Source organism: Coregonus lavaretus (assembly GCF_964263955.1).
Source record: "Coregonus lavaretus genome assembly, contig: HAP1_SCAFFOLD_2830, whole genome shotgun sequence".
Taxonomy (NCBI): domain Eukaryota; kingdom Metazoa; phylum Chordata; class Actinopteri; order Salmoniformes; family Salmonidae; genus Coregonus; species Coregonus lavaretus.
The window spans coordinates 12452-34715 of record NW_028157505.1 but is presented as its reverse complement, the minus strand read 5'-3'; the positions used below and the strand labels follow the sequence as shown (position 1 = coordinate 34715).

The 22264-nt window shown below is 41.9% G+C and overlaps 2 protein-coding genes across 3 annotated transcripts; one reads left to right on the top strand and one right to left on the bottom strand.

Annotated features, from left to right (window-relative positions):
* The first annotated feature begins 4709 nt into the window (after positions 1-4709).
* LOC311125354 (nucleophosmin-like) lies at positions 4710-9137 on the top strand. 2 transcript variants are annotated; one of them, XM_084199403.1, is made up of 11 exons: positions 4710-4845; positions 6068-6147; positions 6274-6393; positions 6511-6604; positions 6825-6919; positions 7184-7218; positions 7303-7345; positions 7442-7522; positions 7734-7853; positions 8050-8124; positions 8402-9137. In XM_084199403.1, exons 1-11 carry the CDS (start codon positions 4797-4799, stop codon positions 8450-8452), a joined length of 843 nt encoding a protein of 280 aa, XP_084055529.1. In that variant the 5' UTR covers positions 4710-4796; the 3' UTR covers positions 8453-9137. The 2 variants fall into 2 exon arrangements, with proteins under 2 accessions (XP_084055529.1, XP_084055528.1); XM_084199402.1 differs by having other exon boundaries at positions 7734-7868.
* Positions 9138-15363: 6226 nt separating this feature from the next.
* LOC311125357 (T-cell leukemia homeobox protein 3-like) lies at positions 15364-22098 on the bottom strand (the record flags this gene model as incomplete). The annotated part of the gene is made up of 3 exons (XM_084199406.1): positions 15364-15577; positions 17311-17548; positions 21657-22098. 3 exons carry the CDS (start codon positions 22096-22098, stop codon positions 15364-15366), a joined length of 894 nt encoding a protein of 297 aa, XP_084055532.1.
* Between the last annotated feature and the right edge of the window lie 166 nt (positions 22099-22264).

Here is a 22264-nt window from a genome sequence, read left to right as displayed (position 1 = left end):
TTATTGCAAGAACAGCTCAAATAAGCAAAGAGAAATGACAGTCCATCATTACTTTAAGACATGAAGGACAGTCAATACGGAAAATTTCAAGAACTTTGAAAGTTTCTTCAAGTGCAGTCGCAAAAACCATCAAGTGCTATGATGAAACTGGCTCTCATGAGGACCGCTACAGGAATGGTAGACCCAGAGTTACCTCTGCCGCAGAGGTTAAGTTCATTAGAGTTACCAGTCTCAGAAATTGGAGCCCAAATAAATGCTTCACAGAGTTCAAGTCACAGACACATCTCAACATCAACTGTTCAGAGGGGACTGTGTGAATCAGGCCTTCGTGGTCGAATTTCTGCAAAGAATCCACTACTAAAGAACACCAATAAGAAGTAGAGACCTGCTTGGGCCAAGAAACATGAGCAATGGACATTAGACCGGTGGAAATTTGTTATTTGGTCTGGAGTCCAAATTGGAGATCTTTGGTTCCAACCGCCATGTCTTTGTGAGATGCGGTGTGGGTGAATGGATGATCTCACCATAAAGCATGGAGGAGGAAGTGTTATGGTGTGGGGGTGCTTTGCTGGTGACACTGCTTGTGATTTATTTAGAATTCAAGGCACACTTAACCAGCATGGCTACCACAGCATTCTGCAGCAATATGCCATCCCATCTGGTTTGGCCTTAGTGGGACTATCATTTGTTTTTCAACAGGACAATGACCCAACACACCTCCAGTCTGTGTAAGGGCTATTTTACCAAGAAGAAGAGGGATGGAGTGCTACATCAGATGACCTGGCCTCCACAATTCCCCGATCTCAACCCAATTGAGATTGTTTGGGATGAGTCGGACGGCAGAGTGAAGAAAAAGCAGCCAACAAGTGCTCAGCATATCTGGGAACTCCTTCAAGACTTTTAGAAAAGCATTCCAGGTGAAGCTGGTTGAGAGAATGCCAAGAATGTGCAAAGCTGTCATCAAGGCAAAGGGTGGCTATTTGAAGAATATAAAATATAACACATATTTTCATTTGTTTAACACTTTTTTGGTTACTACATGATTCCATGTGTTATTTCATAGTTGTGATGTCTTCACTATTATTCTGCAATGTAGAAAATAGTAAAAATAAAGAAAAACCCTTGAATGAGTAGGTGTGTCCAAACTTTTGACTGGTAGTGTATGTCTATCTCTCTCATCTCTCATCTAACTTGTCAGCATTTATGTGTTTGCCAAATAATGTCTCTGCCTGGCTACCTGCCTGGGTATGAAGCCAGAACCGCTGAGAGAACACTGGACTTGGTTGTCCTATTGCTAAGCCTTGGAGTATGCAGATTAGTTACCTGGAAAATGCTTTCTGTCTTTTTATGTGACATGAAGGTTTGTAAATAAGGTGATCATACAATACAAACTGGAGTGTGATACAGCTGAGAAAACTCAAACCCATCTGCTGTGGTTCTCTGTAGCTCAACTGGTAGAGCACGGCGCTTGTAACGCCAGGGTAGTGGGTTCGATCCTGGGGACCACCCATACACAAAAAATGTATGCACGCATGACTGTAAGTTGCTTTGGATAAAAGCGTCTGCTAAATGGCATATTATTATTCCCCTCTTAGGCCAATGTGGAAACTCCTGAAAGCCTCCTGCCCCCTACCTGTGAAAAACTGAAACTACGCAGGGCTACTTTGGGTGCTTTTGACTCAGTTCTTTTTGCCAAAATAGATGCATGCTTGAGCCAGAGGGATCCCTCCCTCCCTACCATAGAAATAAAATCATGATTATACTTCTATGCACCCTACCAACTATTTGTTTGGCCAGGACATGAACCTTTAACCTCATGCATTCAGTGATTGATTTATCGACAGCTATGATCTACGTATCTGCTTATTTATTGATGTATTTATGCTATAACAATATGAGGTTGTCCTAATGTATTATTAATTAAGTGTCATGTGTTGTGTCTGTTTTACTGTTGTCGTGGTGACCTCTGTAACTCTGTGTTGGCTTGGCTGTCGCAGTTCAGTCTATCACTGTAATTGTCTGTCTGCCCCTGACTGATGCCTGTTCTAACGTGTGCTTACATATGCATCTAATAGTCTTGGTTCATGACTATGATGGTAGAGTCTCTTGTATGATGGCTGGATCTAAATAATGATGGGAAATGACCATCTGCGTAATGCAATGTGGATGGTGTTGGTCATTGGTGTTGTGACTTGTCTGTTGAAGTGTGTATCTATCCGTGTGTCTAAATCCTTCAAGGAAAACAGAAATGTGAACTAAGTATTATTATGGAGTGAGGGAATGTGTCTGTAAAACAAATGTAAGGGGAGATACAGGAGTTAAGCTAAAACGCCAAACTCATCACAGGACAAAGCCACCACTCTTCTAATGTAGAATGACTAATTTGTGTTGACTTTGTCAGTTCCTCCTCAGTGTGCAATATGGCAAATAGACACAGGGCATTCAGAAAGTATTCAGACTCCTTCCCTTTTTCCACATTTTTCCACATTTTGTTACATTACAGCCTTCTTCTAAAATTGATTATTAAATTTTTTCCTCATCAATCTACACACAATACCCCATAATGACAAATCGAAAACAGGTTTTTAGAAATGTTTGCTAATTTATTAAAAATAAAAAACCTAAACACCTTATTTACATTAGTATTCAGACCCTTTGCTATGAGACTCTAAATTGAGCTCAGGTGCATCCTATTTCCATTGATCATCCTTGAGATGTTTCTACAACTTGATTGGAAATCCACCTGTGGTAAATTAAATTGATTGGACATGATTTGGAAAGGCACACACCTGTCTATATAAGGTCCCACAGTTGACAGTGCATGTCAGAGCAGAAACCAAGCCATGAGGTTGAAGGAATTGTCCATAGAGCTCAGAGACAGTATTTTGTCGAGGCACAGATCTGGGGAAGGTTACCAAAAAATGTCTGCAGCATTGAAGGCCCCCGAGAACACAGTGGAATCCATCATTCTTAAATGGATTAAGTTTGGAACCACCAAGACTCTTCCTAGAGCTGGCTGCCCGGCCAAACTGAGAAATCGGGGGAGAAGGGCCTTGGTCAGGGAGGTGACCAAGAACCCGATGGTCACTCTGACAGAGCACCAGAGTTCCTCTGTGGAGATGGGAGAACCTTCCAGAAGGACAACCATCTCTCAGCACTCCACCAATCAGGCCTTTATGGTAGAGTGGCCAGACGGAAGCCAATCCTCAGTAAAAGGCACATGACAGCCCACTTGAAGTTTGCCAAAAGGCATCGAAAGAATCTCAGACCATGAGAAACAAGATTCTCTGGTCTGATGAAACCAAGATTGAACTCTTTGGCCTGTGTATGCCAAGTGTCACGTCTGGAGGAAACCTGGCACCATCCCTACGGTGAAGCATGGTGGTGGCAGCATCATGCTGTGGGGATTTCTTTCAGCGGCAGGGACTGGGAGACTAGTCAGGATCGAGGGAAAGATGAACAGAGCAAAGTACAGAGAGATCCTTCATGAAAACCTGCTCCAGAGCACTCAGGACCTCAGACTGGGGCGAAGGTTCACCTTCCAACAGGACAACGACCCTAAGCACACAGCCAAGACAATGTAGGCGTGGCTTCGGGACAAGTCTCTGAATGTCCTTGAGTGGCTCAGCCGGAGCCCGGACTTGAACCCAATCTAACATCTCTGGAGAAACCTGAAAATAGCTGTGCAGCGACACTCCCCATCCAACCTGACAGAGCCTGAGAGGATCTGCAGAAAATAATGGGAGAAACTCCCCAAATACAGGTGTGCCAAGCTTGTAGTGTCATACCCAAGAAGACTAGAGGCTGTAATCCAGGCTCTGTCGTAGCCGGCCGCGACCGGGAGACCCATGGGGCGGCGCACAATTGGCCCAGCGTCGTCCAGGGTAGGGGAGGGATTGGCCGGCAGGGATGTAGCTCAGTTGGTAGAGCATGGCGTTTGCAATGCCAGGGTTGTGGGTTCGATTCCCATGGGGGTCCAGTATGAAAAATAAAAAAATAATGTGTGCACTAACTGTAAGTCGCTCTGGATAAGAGCGTCTGCTAAATGACTAAAATGTAAATGTAATGTAATTGCTGCCAAAGGTGCTTCAACAAAGGACTGAGTAAAGGGTCTGAATACTTATGTAAATGTCATATTTCCGTTTTTTATTTGTAATAGATTTGCAAACATTTATAAAACCTGTTTTTGCTTTGTCATTATAGGGTATTGTGTGTAGATTAATGAAGAAAAAAACAATGTAATCAATTTTAGAATAAGGCTGTAATGTAACAAAATGTGGAAAGGTGAAGTGGTCTGACTACTTTCCGAATGACTGTAGATAGATATTGATTATATTGCAATTATTTTTGCCTCAGGTTTCAAAGGGGTAAATGATGATGAATGATAATCAGCGCGCAAAACAATCTGAATATAAAATGTAAGGAAGAGGTGCACCTCATTCAAAACTATATCTCTGACTGGGACAGATAGAAAGATAGGAGAGAGCTTAAGCTTTCATGTTCTGTTGTACATTGCAAATGCTATCAATAAAATGTTTAGAGAAAATGTTGAGTGTGCGTGTACATTGAAAGAGGGATCTCTGGATTAAAGAAAATATAAAGTCAGTCAATGATCATGAATATTCATAAATACGTCTCTCAGTAAATAACTGTTGTGAATTAATTATACCAAAGAAAATCTTCCAGCGTTCTAGAAAGGAGGTGTGGCTATTGAGCCCGGGTAGTGTATGCATGCGTAGCTAAAGAAGCATTTCAGTTCATCGTCATCTTAGAAGAGCCCGCTGTCAGGAATCAAAATGAACGGGATTGACGAGGAACAAATGGGGCCACAGACCTTTCTCTATGGTGAGATACCCTCACTTTGTTTTGTTAACTGGCATAATTTGGTGTTTTCGGTATAATTTAAATTCCATATCAGCTAACGGTAGTTAGAAAGAAAAAGGGCTGTTCATCAGACACCAACATCGCACGAGGTAGGTAGCTACACAGCCAGCACAATTGGCTAGCTACAGTAACTAGTTAGCTACAATTAATTGGGGGATGTGAGTTTCGTGAACTTATGGTCCAGCAACGTTAACATTACTATTTCTGAATATAATGTCATTAGTTACAATGTTTGGGAATGGGAATGATTGACCCAGTTGTCAGCTTGGTAGTTAGCCACGAGACATGAACTCCGGCACCGAACGTTAGCCGGTATTAGTTAGCTAGCAAACCATCTTGAGACCTTAGGTAGAAAGCAAGCTTAGCTACTTTGGGTAAAATATGGGTAATGCTTTTATGCATATTGGTGCCCTGGTTGATTTAATTTGTTGTGGTAGCTGGGTCAGACTGATGGTAAATTCACATTGTTTGACAAAGTTGACATTACAGGGAAGGCTAGCTGGCCCTCCATGCGTTTAACATTTCTGAACACGTGCTTTGAAGATGGCGCACGAGGCGGTCTAGAAATGTGTTCATGCAGCGCAGCAAGATTTTGTTAACGTTGCCTCCTAAATTGCTAGTTTTGGCTAAAACGGTTTAACTAGTTACCTGTAATAATTTATCCACTTTCATTAAGTTACATTTTATTAATGCATGACATGCTCTGTTAGGGAGTTGGCGTTAACAGCCAGATTGAAATGGTGATTGGACAATAAACATAATATGTGATGAACTCCAAATTGTACATGCGATGTCTTTTGTAAATTGTTGTGTAAAGTTAGTTCGACTCATATTAAATATTTTTATAGCAACATGTCGTAACAGCTAGTTGAATTGAACACGTTCCCTTTGTCAGGGCTCACATGTTGGCCTAGCCTCAGTCAGACCTAACTGGGAGAAGACCAGGGAAGGGCTACCTTGTCCACAAGTTACCGGTTTATGTGCATGATTTTCCTCCAGCCAAAGCACAAACACAACTAATTCAACATAGCATAGTCTTAAGTTGAGTCTTTATTAGTTGTATCTGAAGTCTTACCAATTTATTACAGGGTAATAAATTGCCCACCCCAACATTGGACCCCTTTCCCTGAGTTGATGGCAATGTAGTATTTTCTCATATGTAATTGACCCTTTATCTCAACAGGGTGCGCGTTGAAATCTGGGAAGGATATTGTCTTCAACCCAGAAGAGGATGACTTTGAGCACCAGCTGGACTTAAGGATGGTGAGGGTTACTGGTGCATCTTTTCTATAGAATTTTAATTGATGGCAAGATATCTGTTTAACCATTTCTCATTATAGGTATGATGAAATATTTCTGAACTTGGTGTCTCCTGTTGATTGCTCTTAGGTGTGTGTGGACCCCAGCACCAAGGATGAGCTGCATGTTGTGGAGGTGGAAGGACAGGACGCAGAGGGTGAGAAGGTGAAGGTTGTGCTAGCTGCACTCAAACCCTCCACCTTGCCAAGTGTGAGTAGTCAAACATAAGTGTCATCAATACTTCTGTTCTGTTCCTGAATGGGAGATGGTGGTTGTATGGCCTGTGTAGAGTTCATGCTGATTTAAGGAGTTAATTGTGTGTTGCAGGTGTGTCTTAGTGGGTTCGCAATCACATCCCCCGCAGTTTTCCGTCTCAAGGCTGGTTCCGGTCCAATCCACATCAGTGGCCAGCACCTTGTCAGTGAGTATGGCTTATCTCAGGACAATGTTACTCCCATGGTATCTTTAGTGCTGCCATGGCCTCTGTAGTCAGATATGATACTGGTTGAGATTATCTACTGATGCGTTTTCAACACTGAGACTGAAAATGTCAATTTCTGGGAGAATGATTTGATCGATTTAATCCTTTTTAAATTGTCGTGTCCTATTCACTCAAAGTTAACGCATTGTTTTTCCACCAGTGATGGGAGGAGACCAAACTTTGGACGATGAAGAGGAAGAAGAGGTACAAACGTCCAAGAAAAGGCCTGCATCAGTACCAGCACTTAAATCTCAGGTTAGTCCCGAATACTGGCCTTTAAGCCGAAACGCCAGCTGGAAAATACCCTGCGTTACGGAATGTACACGTCTGGTGCCCTAATATCGCATGGCCTCTAGTCGAAGATGATTTGTTGAGCTGATTTACTGACCCATATTCACCACTGCTTACCAAAAGACTGAAGATGGCCGTTCACATTTCTTAGAGAATGTTATCCGCTCTTGCTTCACACATCCTCACCTCATGACACTTACCATGTCCTTCCCTTTCTACCCTTCACAGAAGAAGATGAAGATGGATGATGATGAAGATGAGGAGTAAGTGTAGTGTTTGACTGACTAACCAGTGTTCCCTGCTGATGTTTTTATAAAGAGTTGATTTGTAACACGTCTCCTCTTTAGGGATGATGAAGAGGAGAGTGAGGCTGAAGAAACTCCTGTTAAGGTTAGTGCCTTTATTTGCACAACTGTAATTTAGTTTATTTAAGCCTATTCTCATTCTACCTTTGAAAATGACACTAGAAACCTCTGTTTTACTCAGGTTAAGCAGACTCCGTCCAAACCTCGGACTCCTGCCCAGAATGGAAAGGGCCCTAAAGCCAACACACCAGCTGGAAAACAGGTAGTCCTCTTTACGCATCTTCTGCCCTACCATTACATGGTTTCTAGTCGAAGATGATATTTGTTGAGCTGATGGTTAACTGAAGCATTTTCAACACTGCTTACCAAAAGACTGAGACTGAAGATGACCACTCCCATATCTGAGAGTATTATTGTAGTGATGTAACATGACTAACATACATGTCTTGTCTAACAATTTCTCTGATTTTAAGTCAAAGACGCCTGACAAGGGCAAGGGTGACAAAAATGGCCAGACCCCCAAAGCAACCCCTAAAACACCTCTGACCCCCAAACCAGTCCTCACCGTCCCTGAGCTGAAGGCCAAGATGAAGGTGACTGTGGAGAAGGTTGGTGTCTGATGTGTTCTGTGTATGATATTATCTGGAAATACACTGGCCTTACACTGAGATTGGATGAGCTGATCTAGCTGATGTATGTTAAAATACTGTTAACCAAAAGACAGAACGAACACAATGCTAAAGGGACACATCTAAATACCTATAGTAATGTCATATATTGTTATTTCAGGGAGTGAACCTGCCTAAACTCCAGCCCAAGTTCGAGAGCTTTGTGAAGAACAGCTTCAGAGTCACAGACACCAAGGTATGGAAATGCTCCTCAGGAACTTTGTGAAATTTGACTTGTCTGTCAGGAACGCAATGTGGTTCAATTGTATGTTTGGGAAATGACAACCATAGTGCTGTCAGGGAAAACATCCCTGAAGCGCAATGAAGACAATTCTGATTTTGATCAGCAGTGAGAAACACACACTAATACCTTTAAGAAGTTCTGAGCTCTCACCAATGACATGTTTTGTGACCAGTACAATGACAATTACGATTTATACTTTGGTAAATGTGTTTTCCCCGTCTTTTTTCAGATCATAGAAGAACTGTGGAAGTGGAGACAGACTGTGGAAGACAAAAAATAACTATTTTTGGTTGAACCTTTTTTTAGTTTTCTTATTTTGCAACCACCACACCCCTTCCACACACACACATTTGGCCTGCTCTGCCCTCTCCTGGCCCTTCCCATGTCTGAATCAAACTGCCACAGCATTTAGCCCGTCCAGTCCCCAGTGCCCTGCTGTGGCACACCGACTAGTATGGAGCTAATAAGACTGAGCCCCATGGCACTACCGGCACCATGACCCTCTCAGAGGACGGGGGGGTGATACTATTCCAGCTTTCATGTGGAAGGACCTGGGAAAACCCACTTGGAACTTAGCATTTTGTAAAATAAATCCTTGCTACTGTGTTAATGTCTGGTCAGTTGGTGTTGAAAAGTACTGACCCTCTGGCAGTGTGGAAGGTATCTGTTCATGTATGTTCTTTTTGAGTTATGTTTGTAAATGGGTCTAGTGAATTGATGGTCGTTCACGTCATCCATAAGCTGTTGGGTGTATGGACGTTCCTGTCCTTCCCTTCCAGAGGGTAGGTTCCACAGGGTCTGAGACATTAACATTGGGCCAATCATTGTCTTAATTTAACTGTTCAATGGTTTTAAGTCATGCTCACGGTTTTATTATGATTTGCAATAAGGGTAGAGTGAAGCAGCTAATGCACCGGTGTCCTGAATGTCATCTGAAAGTTAATAAATAATTGTCTTGTATCATACCTGCTTTGTGACCATGTAATTTCTGTAATGTTGAATTGCTATACAAAGTCAATGAAGAGCTCTAGCCACTGCAATATTGTGATCAGCAATGAAAATGTTGGGAATACTTTTGTATTTTATTGATGACTACATAGTACAATTTCATTGTGACTGCTAATAATATCCTCTACGTGAACCTCTGAAGAACTGTTGGCCTACTCTGATAATACTCATTCAAACATGGAAAGGAGCATAGATGTCTGACCTCAAGCTCAACAAGACAGTGCTGCTTTTCCTTGGGAAGGCATGCCCATTTTTGACAACTGATGCAGAGATCATTACTGCTGCAATCTTGCTGATTGACCTACAGTGAGAGAAAAAAGTATTTGATCCCCTGCTGATTTTGTATGTTTGCCCACTGACAAAGAAATGATCAGTCTGTAATTTTAATGGTAGGTTTATTTGAACAGAGAAAAAATAAAATAAAAATCCTGAAAAACGCACGTCAAAAATGTTATAAATTGATTTGCATTTTAATGAGGAAAATAAGTATTTGACCCCCTCTCAATCAGAAAGATTTCTGGCTCCCAGGTGTCATTTATACAGGTAATGAGCTGAGATTAGGAGCACACTCTTAAAGGGAGTGCTCCTAATTTCATTTTTTTACCTGTATAAAAGACACCTGTCCACAAAAGCAATCAATCAGATTCCAAACTCTCCAACATGGCCAAGACCAAAGAGCTCTCCAAGGATGTCAGGGAAGATTGTAGACCTACACAAGGCTGGAATGGGCTACAAAACCATCGCCAAGCAGCTTGGTGAGAAGGTGACAACAGTTGGTGGGATTATTCGCAAATGGAAGAAAAACAAAAGACCTGTCAATCTCCCTCGGCCTAGAGCTCCATGCAAGATCTCACCTTGTGGAGTTGCAATGATCATGAGAACGGTGAGGATTCAGCCCAGACCTGCACGGGATGATCTTGTCAATGATCTCAAGGCAGCTGGGACCATAGTCACCAAGAAAACAATTGGTAACACACTTCGCCGTGAAGGACTGAAATCCTGCAGCGCCCGCAAGGTCCCCCTGCTCAAGAAAGCACATATACATGGCCCTCTGAAGTTTGCCAATGAACATCTGAATGATTCAGAGGAGAACTGGGTGAAAGTGTTGTGGTCAGATGAGACCAAAATGGAGCTCTTTGGCATCAACTCAACTCGCCGTGTTTGGAGGAGGAGGAATGCTGCCTATGACCCCAAGAACACCATCCCCACCGTCAAACATGGGGGTGGAAACATTATGCTTTGGAGGTGTTTTTCTGCTAAGGGGACAGGACAACTTCACCGCATCAAAGGGATGATGGACGGGGCCATGTACCGTCAAATCTTAGGTGAGAATCTCCTTCCCTCATCCAGGGAATTGAAAATGGGTCGTGGATGGGTATTCTAGCATGACAATGACCCAAAACACACGGCCAAGGCAACAAAGGAGTGGCTCAAGAAGAAGCACATCAAGGTCCTGGAGTGGCCTAGCCAGTCTCCAGACCTTAATCCCATAGAAAATCTGTGGAGGGAGCTGAAGGTTTGAGTTGCCAAACGTCAGGCTCGAAACCTTAATGACTTGGAGAAGATCTGCAAAGAGGAGTGGGACAAAATCCCTCCTGAGATGTGTGCAAATCTGGTGGCCAACTACAAGAAACGTCTGACCTCTGTGATTGCCAACAAGGGTTTTTCAACCAAGTACTAAATCATGTTTTGCAGAGGGGTCAAATACTTATTTCCCTTATTAAAATGCAAATCAATTTATAACATTTTTGACATGCATTTTTCTGATTTTTTTGTTGTTATTCTGTCTCTCACTGTTCAAATATACCTACCATTAAAATTATAGACTGATCATTTCTTTGTCAGTGGGCAAATGTACAAAATCAGCAGGGGATCAAATATTTTTTTCCCTCACTGTAGGTTGGAGTCATTAAAACTCGTTTTTCAACCACTCCACAAATTTCTTATTAACTATAGTTTTGGCAAGTTGGTTAGGACATCTACTTTGTGCATGACACAAGTAATTTTTCCAACAATTGTTTACAGAAAGATTATTTCTCTTATAATTCACTGTATCACAATTCCAGTGGGTCAGAAGTTTACATACACTAAGTTGACTGTGCCTTCAAACAGCTTGGAAAATTCCAGAAAATGATGTAATGGCTTTAGAAGCTTCTGATAGGCTAATTTACATAATTTGAGTCAATTGGAGGTGTACCTGTGGATGTATTTCAAGGCCTACCTTCAAACTCAGTGCCTCTGTTTGACATCACGGGAAATTCAAAAGAAATTAGCCAAGACCTCAGAAAAAAATGTGTAGGCTTCCATCCTTGGGAGCAATTTCCAAACGCCTGAAGGTACCACGTTCATCTGTACAAACAATAGTACGCAAGTATAAACACTATGGGACCATACAGCTCAGGAAGGAGACGCGTTCTGTCTCCTAGACATGAACGTACTTTGGTGCGAAAAGTGCAAATCAATCCCAGAACAACAGCAAAGGACCTTGTGAAGATGCTGGAGGAAACAGGTACAAAAGTATCTATATCCACAGTAAAACGAGTCCTATATCAACATAACCTGAAAGGCCGTTCAGCAAGGAAGAAGCCACTGCTCAAAACCGCCATAAAAAAAACAGACTATGGTTTGCAACTGCGCATGGGGACAAAGATCGTACTTTTTGGAGAAATGTCCTCTGGTCTGATGAAACAAAAATTGAACTGTTTGGCCATAATGACCATCGTTTTGTTTGGAGGAAAAAGGGGTACGCTTGCAAGCCGAAGAACACAATCCCAACCGTGAAGCACGGGGGTGGCAAATATTAATTGAGTGTATGTAAACTTCTGACCCACTGGGAATGTGATGAAATAAATAAAAGCTGAAATAAATAATTATCTCTACTATTATTCCGACGTTTCACATTCTTAAAATAAAGTTGTGATCCTATCTGACCTAAGACAGGGAATTTTTACTAGGATTAAATGTCAGGAATTGTGAAAAACTGAGTTTAAATGTATTTGGCTAAGGTGTATGTAAACTTCCGACTTCAACTGTACGTCTCAGGCTCTGCACTCTTTGTTGGCATTACACCTGGCTCCTACCAGGTGACATGGAAAGGTCCTCACCATAGACACGGGAAGTAGGGGTGCTGCAGCACCCCCTGATAAATCCCACCCCCCTCCCCCAAAATACACTTTGTGAACTAGGCCTTTTATTATCCTGTATGAGCAGAGAAAAATACTCCTCAGCACCCCCACCCCAAAACATATTCCGCGGCCATGGTCCTCACCTTACCTTATTACTACTGGTGTCCACTAGGGGGGCTCTGTACTAGGTCTCATTTGTTTTTCTCCATACACAAAATCACTTGGTCTGTCACATCCTCATATGTGGTATGGCAACTGCTTGGCCTCCGACCGCAAGGCACTACAGAGGGTAGTGCGTACGGCCCAGTACATCACTGGGGCCAAGCTTCCTGCCATCCAGGACCTCTATACCAGACGGTGTCAGAGGAAGGCCCTCAAAATTGTCAAAGACTCCAGCCACCCTAGTCATAGACTGTTCTCTCTGCTACCGCACGGCAAGCGGTACCGGAGTGCCAAGTCTAGGTCCAAAAGACTTCTCAACAGCTTCTACCCCCAAGCCATAAGACTCCTGAACATCTAATCATGGCTACCCGGACTATTTGCACTGCCCCCCCACCCAATCTTTTTACGCTGCTGCTACTCTGTTAATTATTTATGCATAGTCACTTTAAATCTACCCACATGTACATATTATTTCAACTACCTCAACTAGCCGGTGCCCCTGCACATTGACTCTGCACCGGTACCCCCCTGTATATATAGCCTCCCTACTGTTATTTTATTTTACTTCTGCTCTTTTTTTCTCAACACATTTTTTGTTGTTGTTTTATTTTACTTTTTAATTAAAAATAAATGCACTGTTGGTTAAGGGCTGTAAGTAAGCATTTCACTGTAATGTCTGCACCTGTTGTATTCGGCGCATGTGGCCAATAACATTTGATTTGATTTGATTTGATATGGTCTCTCATCAGATGGTTCTCAAGTATTTTCGTCCCACTTCACCTCTGACATTTTGCCTATTATCTCTGTGTCTGGCAGACATCTCTGATACTAGACAGCGCTGCTATTCCTTCCTTGAAGGCCTGCCAGCTCCAGGACCTCTCTATCACCGATGACAACTCCATTGTGTCCAAGTCCTTGACTGCGGTGGGACGACACCCTGTACTAGACAAAGTCAGTATGTTTGTAGGTTTGGGATGTCACGGCGTCTCATTCCCCTACGAGTCAGTATAGACTCTGGCCAACAAAGGGGGCTAGTGTACAAGTCAGCCCTTTGCCCGGCAGCCTTGGTTGTGTTGCATCCATGAGGGGTGATCACATCTCATCCTCCCCCCAGACCTGGATACTTCCTGTATCAGTTAACCTGAACAGAGAGGCTTTATTAATGGCTGCTCTCCCTAATGGCATCAGACTGTCAGGAAGAGGGTTAGTCCTGTTGCAACATCACGTCTGCGCAGCTCTACTGTGTGTGGCTATGAATAGTCCTACCATACAAAGAGCTATTGGTGATTCTGTAGCTTTAAATGGGGATGCTGAGATATATATTCTGATTTAGTTTTGGACCACATTCATAATGGACACAACACACAGACCTATCCATCTCCCCCAGGTCAGCTGAATGTGAGTCTGCAGCACTCAGGGAGAGGGGATTTAATGGGGAGAGCCTTTTTATGGTCTCTGTGGATCTCCTCACCACCTGTAAGTGCCTTAGATTTGTCGTATAGGCTAAATCTGCCCTGGTCAATGTGTTTTTGTCCGAGATAGCGTTAGTGATATGGATATTTATGGTGCAGTTCAGTTTTCATGGTATTTGTGTGTAATGAGCATGTTGTGCAGATATTCTATTGTATATGTAAACAATACAGTAGCTATGGAGACCAATAGAAGGGCACAGGAAAATAAAGAGAGTGATTCAAAGCAAAAACAAGATAATCATTTTTTGTTATTAGGTTTTGTTTAGTTATTTACATATTTATCAAATACAAAGTATAATACATAGGGAGGCATCCTGTCCATCTATTACACTACATCAAACATTCTCAGATGTCTCATAGGACAAGTCTCAGGTCTAGTATGCCACCCTCATGCACGTCTCTTCCCAGTGAATGGGTCCAGCCTGACATGAATAAAACAGCTTCTTGCTCGACTGGCAAATATTATTATTCTAAAATAGCCCTTGAGCTGTGTATTAACCCTTCAATTAATTATATATAAAAAATGATATGTATTGCTAGTGTTCTGGGTGGATCCTGTTTAAAGAGGTAGCAGTTATCTGGTTTTGGATGTCCAGACAAAACTAAACACTATCCCAATAGAACAGTAAGCAGTCGATCCTACAATATTTCACTTGTAGATATCTGGTTTTATAGTTTCCCTTCTTATTCAAATGTAACCACTGCATGCCCCCTAATTGAGCTTTAGAGTGATAGTAGATTGGAATGGAAGCCTGTACGTGTACGTACATTCAGTGGCTTTCTAGGATCAGTGTTGCCAATGTCCGTCAATACAAAAATCCTTCTTACTAGCAGTCCGGAGAGGAAATTAGATTTAATTCAAGATGGAAAAGGAGAGGATGATGAGATTCATTCCATGCAACAACAAAGGTTTATATATTCTCCAAATAGTATATTCTCTTTCTCTCTCCATTTCCCATCAATTTTCTCATCCTTTGCAGACTGGTCAGCTTTAAGATGCAAGGGCACAGAGCTGGTAGTGTAACTAGTGGTGAATGAACAGATGGGACGTGGGAGGAAGAAATTAGCCAATCTGTGCTGCGTCAGTCAGTCAATATGTCTGTTTGGAATGATGGGGCTGGCTCAGTGATGTGTGTCACGTACATCGCCACAGGTCATAAGCTACCACCCAGGAATTATCTGACACAAGGACCCATACAGCATACATTCTGCATGGCCAGATCATATCAGGGTAGGAAACTACTGAGTTTTTGTTTCATCTTCAGACTCCCTCAGACACAGTTTGGCTATGTTCTGGAAGGACAATAATAAATCACTCAATTCACTTTGCTCACGGGTCGGTCACCTTGGTGCAGTTTCTTAGATATCAGTCAGTAAGCTTTTTGACCAGTCAGAGTGTGTAATGTCCAGAGGGCCCCAACCTGTCACACTAGAGCGGTGACACTGCCCATCTTTGCTGCTTCCTCAGAGGCCCACGGCTGCAGGTTCTGCAGTGCGAACAGGGAGGAGTTGTGGATGCAAAGTGGATCGGACAGAACCGAATCGCTCAGGGACTTCTGGAAGGCATCGTGCTGCAGCTGGATCATCAGCCGATTGGCCTGCTGACGCTCCGCTTCCCTCTCCTCAGCCGTCTGTCGCCTGGCAACGAATACAGGGCAGGTAAGGAGAGGACAGGGACAGGACAGACGCAGACAGGACACTTATTAAGATTCACTGTTAGAGGACTTGGCCATACAGAGAGAAAATGTGATGCACCCAGAGACATCGAGGCCAACATCAGAACAGGGACACATGGTTGGTGCAGTACAGCAGGAGAGACACCACACTGGCATGAGCCATAATGACACATGGGAGAAACCAGAGAGGACACTAACCAATGTTGCCAAACAAAACCTGATTGCACATGATTGCACTCAAGATGGAGCCACTCTTGAAGATAACATTTGTAACAGAACTTTTCTGTGAATATTTTATATTTTGTAGAAAGCACTATCAAAATAGTAACAGATTGGTGTTATCCTTATGTTTAGGTAAATTTGCAAACATATAAAATTGGTAGGCCTAATTTATTATTTGTTGTTTGACCTTTGACACATTCCAACAGCAACCTCATGTCGGGGAAGTAGCTGGTATTATCACATTAATAATTTCTGAAAATCGAAGAATGGTCGGTACAATTAATCTAGCGCCAAATTGTTTCATAATAGGCCTACAACGTTGCATTTATTCACATTTGTAAATCTGCGCTGAGCCTGACATCTTTTATTAACAGTGTTTAGGCCTAAGCTACTGTGAGCACAACAGCGTGCCTTTTTTCGCAGCTGATGACTGCCAAAAATAAATGCTAGGTTAGGATATGTTAAACTATGTTTTATAATGATATTACCATAAAATAGGCTAGTTACACTTGTTAGCTATATAACCTATGGTTTTCTTTGTCGAATAGAAATAATAATGCAGATATGTGTGCTGACATAGCATACGTAGATTAATCCTAGCCCAACATAAGATAGGCTATAGGCTAATTTATTTTTGTCATGAGTCAATTGGTAGTCCTACTACAGTACATCTTACTCAACAAATAACACAGATGACACTAGAGCCATAACAATACTTGGCAATACTCATAAACCTAGCCCTATCAAACTAACTCTCTTAACATTGATTATTGTATTCTATTTTATTGCATTTGTTCCAAAAATGCTCTTTCCCCGATATAACATCACATTTTATTGTGTTGCCTACATTACATGTTATTGTGTAGCCTGCGCTGTAGTGTGGTTGTGCAAGTGATCCAGTTCATATTTGATAAGCTATTAAAATCTGAATGTTTTATCGCCAACACTGTCAAGACATATTTTCCAAATGCCACAAACTCTTTGATCCAAACACTTAGTACAATGTTAATTACACTCTATGGAGCTGAATGAAAGGTATTAGGAAAAGTACAATCCATGGACTGTCCCCAGACTTCTGTTCTGACTGTAGAAGGTTATGGTGGGAAAAGACAGGTTGGGTTGGGGAGGCTTAGCTGTCAGTAACATAAAGGGGGTGAATATGCCTGTTAGGTTGAGTGCACATGAGTTATTGGGTGCGCATTAGCATTGATAAACTAGGTTATCTAGGGCCTTAGCACACCTCTATAACATGTATTAGAACTCTAAGTTACTGGTGATATTGCAGTTTTATTCAAGCTATAATTCTCAAAATTGGAAACTGACATTAGAAAGTGGTAATTGATGATGTGCTGTTGTGTTGGCCACTGATAGAGAGTGAACCCATACTAGATCATCCTCTTTCTCCAGAGAAACCACATGGAAAACAAATCATCCTCATCTCTCTCCCTCCCCTTCTCCAGCCCAGTGTCTCACCTCCACTTGGTCCTGCGGTTCTGAAACCAGGTCTTGACCTGTGCGTCGGTCATCTTGAGGGTCTTGGCGAGAGCAGCCCGCTCAGCGCTGGCTAGGTACTTCTGTCTGTGGAAGCGTTTCTCCAGCTCACAGATCTGCACGCGGGAGAAGGATGTCCGCGGCTTCTTCCTCTTCGGAGGGGTGCGGTTCTGGTAGGGGTGACCGATTCGCCTGGCCACTGTGAATGGCGTCAGTGCAGCTATGTGTGTGTAGGTTTGCGTGTGTGTGTGTGTGTGTGTGTGTGTGTGTGTGTGTGTGTGTGTGTGTGTGTGTGTGTGTGTGTGTGTGTGTGAGGAAGGGACATTGGACAAACAAAGAGAGCAAGTCATGCACAGGTTGACAGGATCTTGTGTTGTGTTCAATTTGTTGAAGAACATTGTATTGTAAATGTAATCTAAAATCTAAATAAATTCACACGCTCATTGGTTTGACCTACTAATATTTCCCCCTCTTCTCTCTCATAGAGCTGGAATGTTTGAGTGTTTTACGGGTCTTTAGAGGCCTATTTTTGCCTTTGAATAATGCTATTCTAATTCTAATCAACACTAAATCCATGTTCACCATATTCTTAAGTATTATCTATTTTCAAACAAAATGATCAATTCAGTCTAAGTCCATGTTTAGTTAAATACAAGTAAAAATCCAGATATTTTATTATATTTCAACTTATACAATGGGTTTTTATAGTGGTTTATAGTAGCAGAAAGATTGCTGTAATAGTGATGTAATATTCTGAATATTTATAGGCCTATACATTGACAGTTAATTATGCTGAGGATGTTGATGAAAAGAGGTGTGTTTTCCCCATTCATTTCTGATGTGGAGAGCTTCTTGCTTTCGTCACAAAAGGCTGACACACAATCATATATAACCCTCCTGCAATATTAATGACACTTTACATCTGCATAGTTCCTCCCAGAAGAAAAACAAAAGTCCTGATAAATATTACAGGCCATCCACTGGGACACAGAATGGGAAACATTTACGTTTCAGATGAAGAGGTTCTCCTATTTTACTTTTTACTTTTTGGAGTGTCCCGATTATTTTATTACAACGTTACTATATAATAACGGATAAGGCAAACAGTAGGCTACCATATTGCCCAATTATCTATTATAAGTTAATTTCTGTTGAAAAGAATACGTAGCTTGTAACGTAATAAGAATAATCTACTCTCAGTTACATTAGATGTTCCATGTAAACATTTAGTTTAAATAAATAGAAACATAAATCCAAAAAGCAAACAGATTAATTGATTAATAAATGCACATTGTGTTAGGCTATACCCCAATATATAATAATAATAATAATAATACACTTATAATTGTAATATTTCCCGTTTAGCAAGACACGCACACACACATACACGGGGACTGTGAAGAGACACACACACGGGCACAGACACACACATACAGTGGGGGAAAAAAGTATTTAGTCAGCCACCAATTGTGCAAGTTCTCCCACTTAAAAAGATGAGAGAGGCCTGTAATTTTCATCATAGGTACACGTCAACTATGACAGACAAGTTGAGAAATTTTTTTCCAGAAAATCCCATTGTAGGATTTTTAATGAATTTATTTGCAAATTATGGTGGAAAATAAGTATTTGGTCACCTACAAACAAGCAAGATTTCTGGCTCTCACAGACCTGTAACTTCTTCTTTAAGAGGCTCCTCTGTCCTCCACTCGTTACCTGTATTAATGGCACCTGTTTGAACTTGTTATCAGTATAAAACACACCTGTCCACAACCTCAAACAGTCACACTCCAAACTCCACAATGGCCAAGACCAAAGAGCTGTCAAAGGACACCAAAAACAAAATTGTAGACCTGCACCAGGCTGGGAAGACTGAATCTGCAATAGGTAAGCAGCTTGGTTTGAAGAAATCAACTGTGGGAGCAATTATTAGGAAATGGAAGACATAAAAGACCACTGATAATCTCCCTCGATCTGGGACTCCACGCAAGATCTCACCCAGTGGGGTCAAAATGATCACAAGAACGGTGAGCAAAAATCCCAGAACCACACGGGGGGACCTAGTGAATGACCTGCAGAGAGCTGGGACCAAAGTAACAAAGCCTACCATCAGTAACACACTACGCCGCCAGGGACTCAAATCCTGCAGTGCGAGACGTGTCTCCCTGCTTAAGCCAGTACATGTCCAGGCCCGTCTGAAGTGCATTTGGATGATCCAGAAGAGGATTGGGAGAATGTCATATGGTCAGATGAAACCAAAATATAACTTTTTGGTAAAAACTCAACTCGTCATGTTTGGAGGACAAAGAATGCTGAGTTGCATCCAAAGAACACCATACCTACTGTGAAGCATGGGGTTGGAAACATCATGCTTTTGGGCTGTTTTTCTGCAAAGGGACCAGGACGACTGATCCGTGTAAAGGAAAGAATGAATGGGGCCATGTATCGTGAGATTTTGAGTGAAACCCTCCTTCCATCAGCAAGGGCATTGAAGATGAAATGTGGCTGGGTCTTTCAGCATGACAATGATCCCAAACACACCGCCCGGGCAACGAAGGAGTGGCTTCGTAAGAAGCATTTCAAGGTCCTGGAGTGGCCTAGCCAGTCTCCAGATCTCAACCCCATAGAAAATCTTTGGAGGGAGTTGAAAGTCTGTGTTGCCCAGCGACAGCCCCAAAACATCACTGCTCTAGAGGAGATCTGCATGGATGAATGGGCCAAAATACCAGCAACAGTGTGTGAAAACCTTGTGAAGACTTACAGAAAACGTTTGACCTGTGTCATTGCCAACAAAGGGTATATAACAAAGCATTGAGAAACTTTTGTTATTGACCAAATACTTATTTTCCACCATCATATGCCAATAAAATCATTAAAAATCCTACAATGTGATTTTCTGGATTTTTTTTTCTCATTTTGTCTGTCATAGTTGACGTGTACCTATGATGAAAATTACAGGCCTCTCTCATCTTTTTAAGTGGGAGAACTTGCACAATTGGTGGCTGACTAAATACTTTTTTTCCCCACTGTACATATGTACATGCTAACACACGCACTCTACACACACGTACACATGGATTTGTATTGTAGATATGTGGTAGTAGAGTAGTGGCCTGAGGGCACACACTTAATGTGTTGTGAAAAGTGTTATGAAATGTAATGTCATGTAATATTTTTAATTGTATATAACTGCCTTAATGTTGCTTGACCCCAGGAAGAGTAAGGCAGCAGCTAATGAGAATCCTTAATAAATACACACACGCACACACACACACACACACACACACACACACACACACAAACACACACAAAACAGTTCCTTCAGTAGTAGCCAAATAGAATTGGGTTTTGGTGTAGCTAATAGACTATATGAAGATGTCTGAAACACTTGTGCAATGTATCGTAGCAATTTCGATAAGAGCGCATCCCTCCTATCGATTTAATCAATCGAAATATTATTCAAAATGTGGATAAAATGTTTTTATTTTCATTGACGGTTCTAAATGGTTAAAAAGCGAAATAATTATTGTTCAGTGCGAGTCTACAGTTTGTGTTTATTTATTAGAATTACACTGGTTGCAATTTGATATTTGTGATCAGTTGATATTTGCTTGTTACATTTTGTGGTAAAACCTGTAAGAAAGTTGTGTCTTATGATACATTAATTGGCATAGTTTTAATAATAATAATAATAATAATATGCCATTTAGCAGATGCTTTTATCCAAAGCGACTTACAGTCATGCGTGCATACATTTTTACGTATGGGTGGTCCCGGGGATCGAACCCACTACCCTGGCGTTACAAGCGCCATGCTCTACCAATTGGTGAAAACTGCAAAGTATTGTAACTTGTGCCGAATGAATCGCTTTAAGAGAACGGCCCTAATTCGGCCAGTATTTCTATAGGCCTACCCCACATTTAAAAGTGTATTTTAATTTTTTTGTCAGGCTTTATCCTTTGAGTTAAACTTTACTTTGAAATAAGAATATTTAATTATTTAGATCTGTTTTTCATCAAATATTTGTTTTGTATGCTATTGTTGATTTTATTTCTGTCAACATGTAGCCCAGGCCTACACATTTTCCCTCAATATAAAGCTTTCATAATTAGACTAAAATGCAAGTTCATGTGGTTCAACTGATTAGACTAGTCCAGTATACTTTATTTGTGGACCTGGTCAATTCCATTTCAACTCCATGAGTGAAATGAAAATTCATCTTTGAAAAAGAATAGACTAGCATACGAAAACCCTGAATTTACCGATTTAAAATGGAAATTACCACATCCTGGTGAATAGAGTAAAATACACTTTGAATGGAGATAGTTTACCTGCAAATCTTTCCTTTGCAAATCTTTGGCTGTTCTCCATCCAGGGGAAGCTGATGCTGCCTAGCCCCGGTACCGCGCTGGCTAAAGAAGGAGGCACTGCGGCGGCCAGCGGCCTGTGCGCCGGGACGCGTATCACCCCTCCTGGGGTGAAAGTCAAGTTCACTCCGTATGCACTTGATTCCTCGTATGATGATGCAATGCCATGGAAAGAACCGGAAAGCGAAGTGAAGGGCGCTACACTGGCTCCAGTTGGACTACCGAGCTGGTAACCTCCTCCACTTGTGGAGTTGCCAGTATTCGAAACATTCCGGGTCGTGTTCTGTGATCCGTCCTGGTCGGTACCACTGAGAATCTGGTCAATGCCGAAACTAATAGGTTCATGCTGGGCAGGTTGTGGGGGCTGACTTACGCCGCTGGGGCTTATGCTTGGCGCCCGCTCCATTCTCGCTCCAAGAACCTTTCCAGCCCCTTTATGCAGTCCTCGGACAGAGCCGATGATGCAAAAGGAACGATGTGTACGAGTAAAAATTGGTTATGTTGGGTTAAGCATCTAGCTCTTTCCCTTTTAAAGCTCGTTTTGGATAGTTTGCTTGCTATGGCCTTCTATG

Coding starts and splice junctions, on each gene's coding strand:
- LOC311125354 (XM_084199402.1), top strand. CDS start 4,797: ATGAACGGGATTGACGAGGAACAAATGGGGCCACAGACCTTTCTCTAT. Junction 6,394..6,510: donor AACCCTCCACCTTGCCAAGT/GTGAGTAGTCAA, acceptor TGTGTGTTGCAG/GTGTGTCTTAGTGGGTTCGC. Junction 7,523..7,733: donor ACACACCAGCTGGAAAACAG/GTAGTCCTCTTT, acceptor TCTGATTTTAAG/TCAAAGACGCCTGACAAGGG.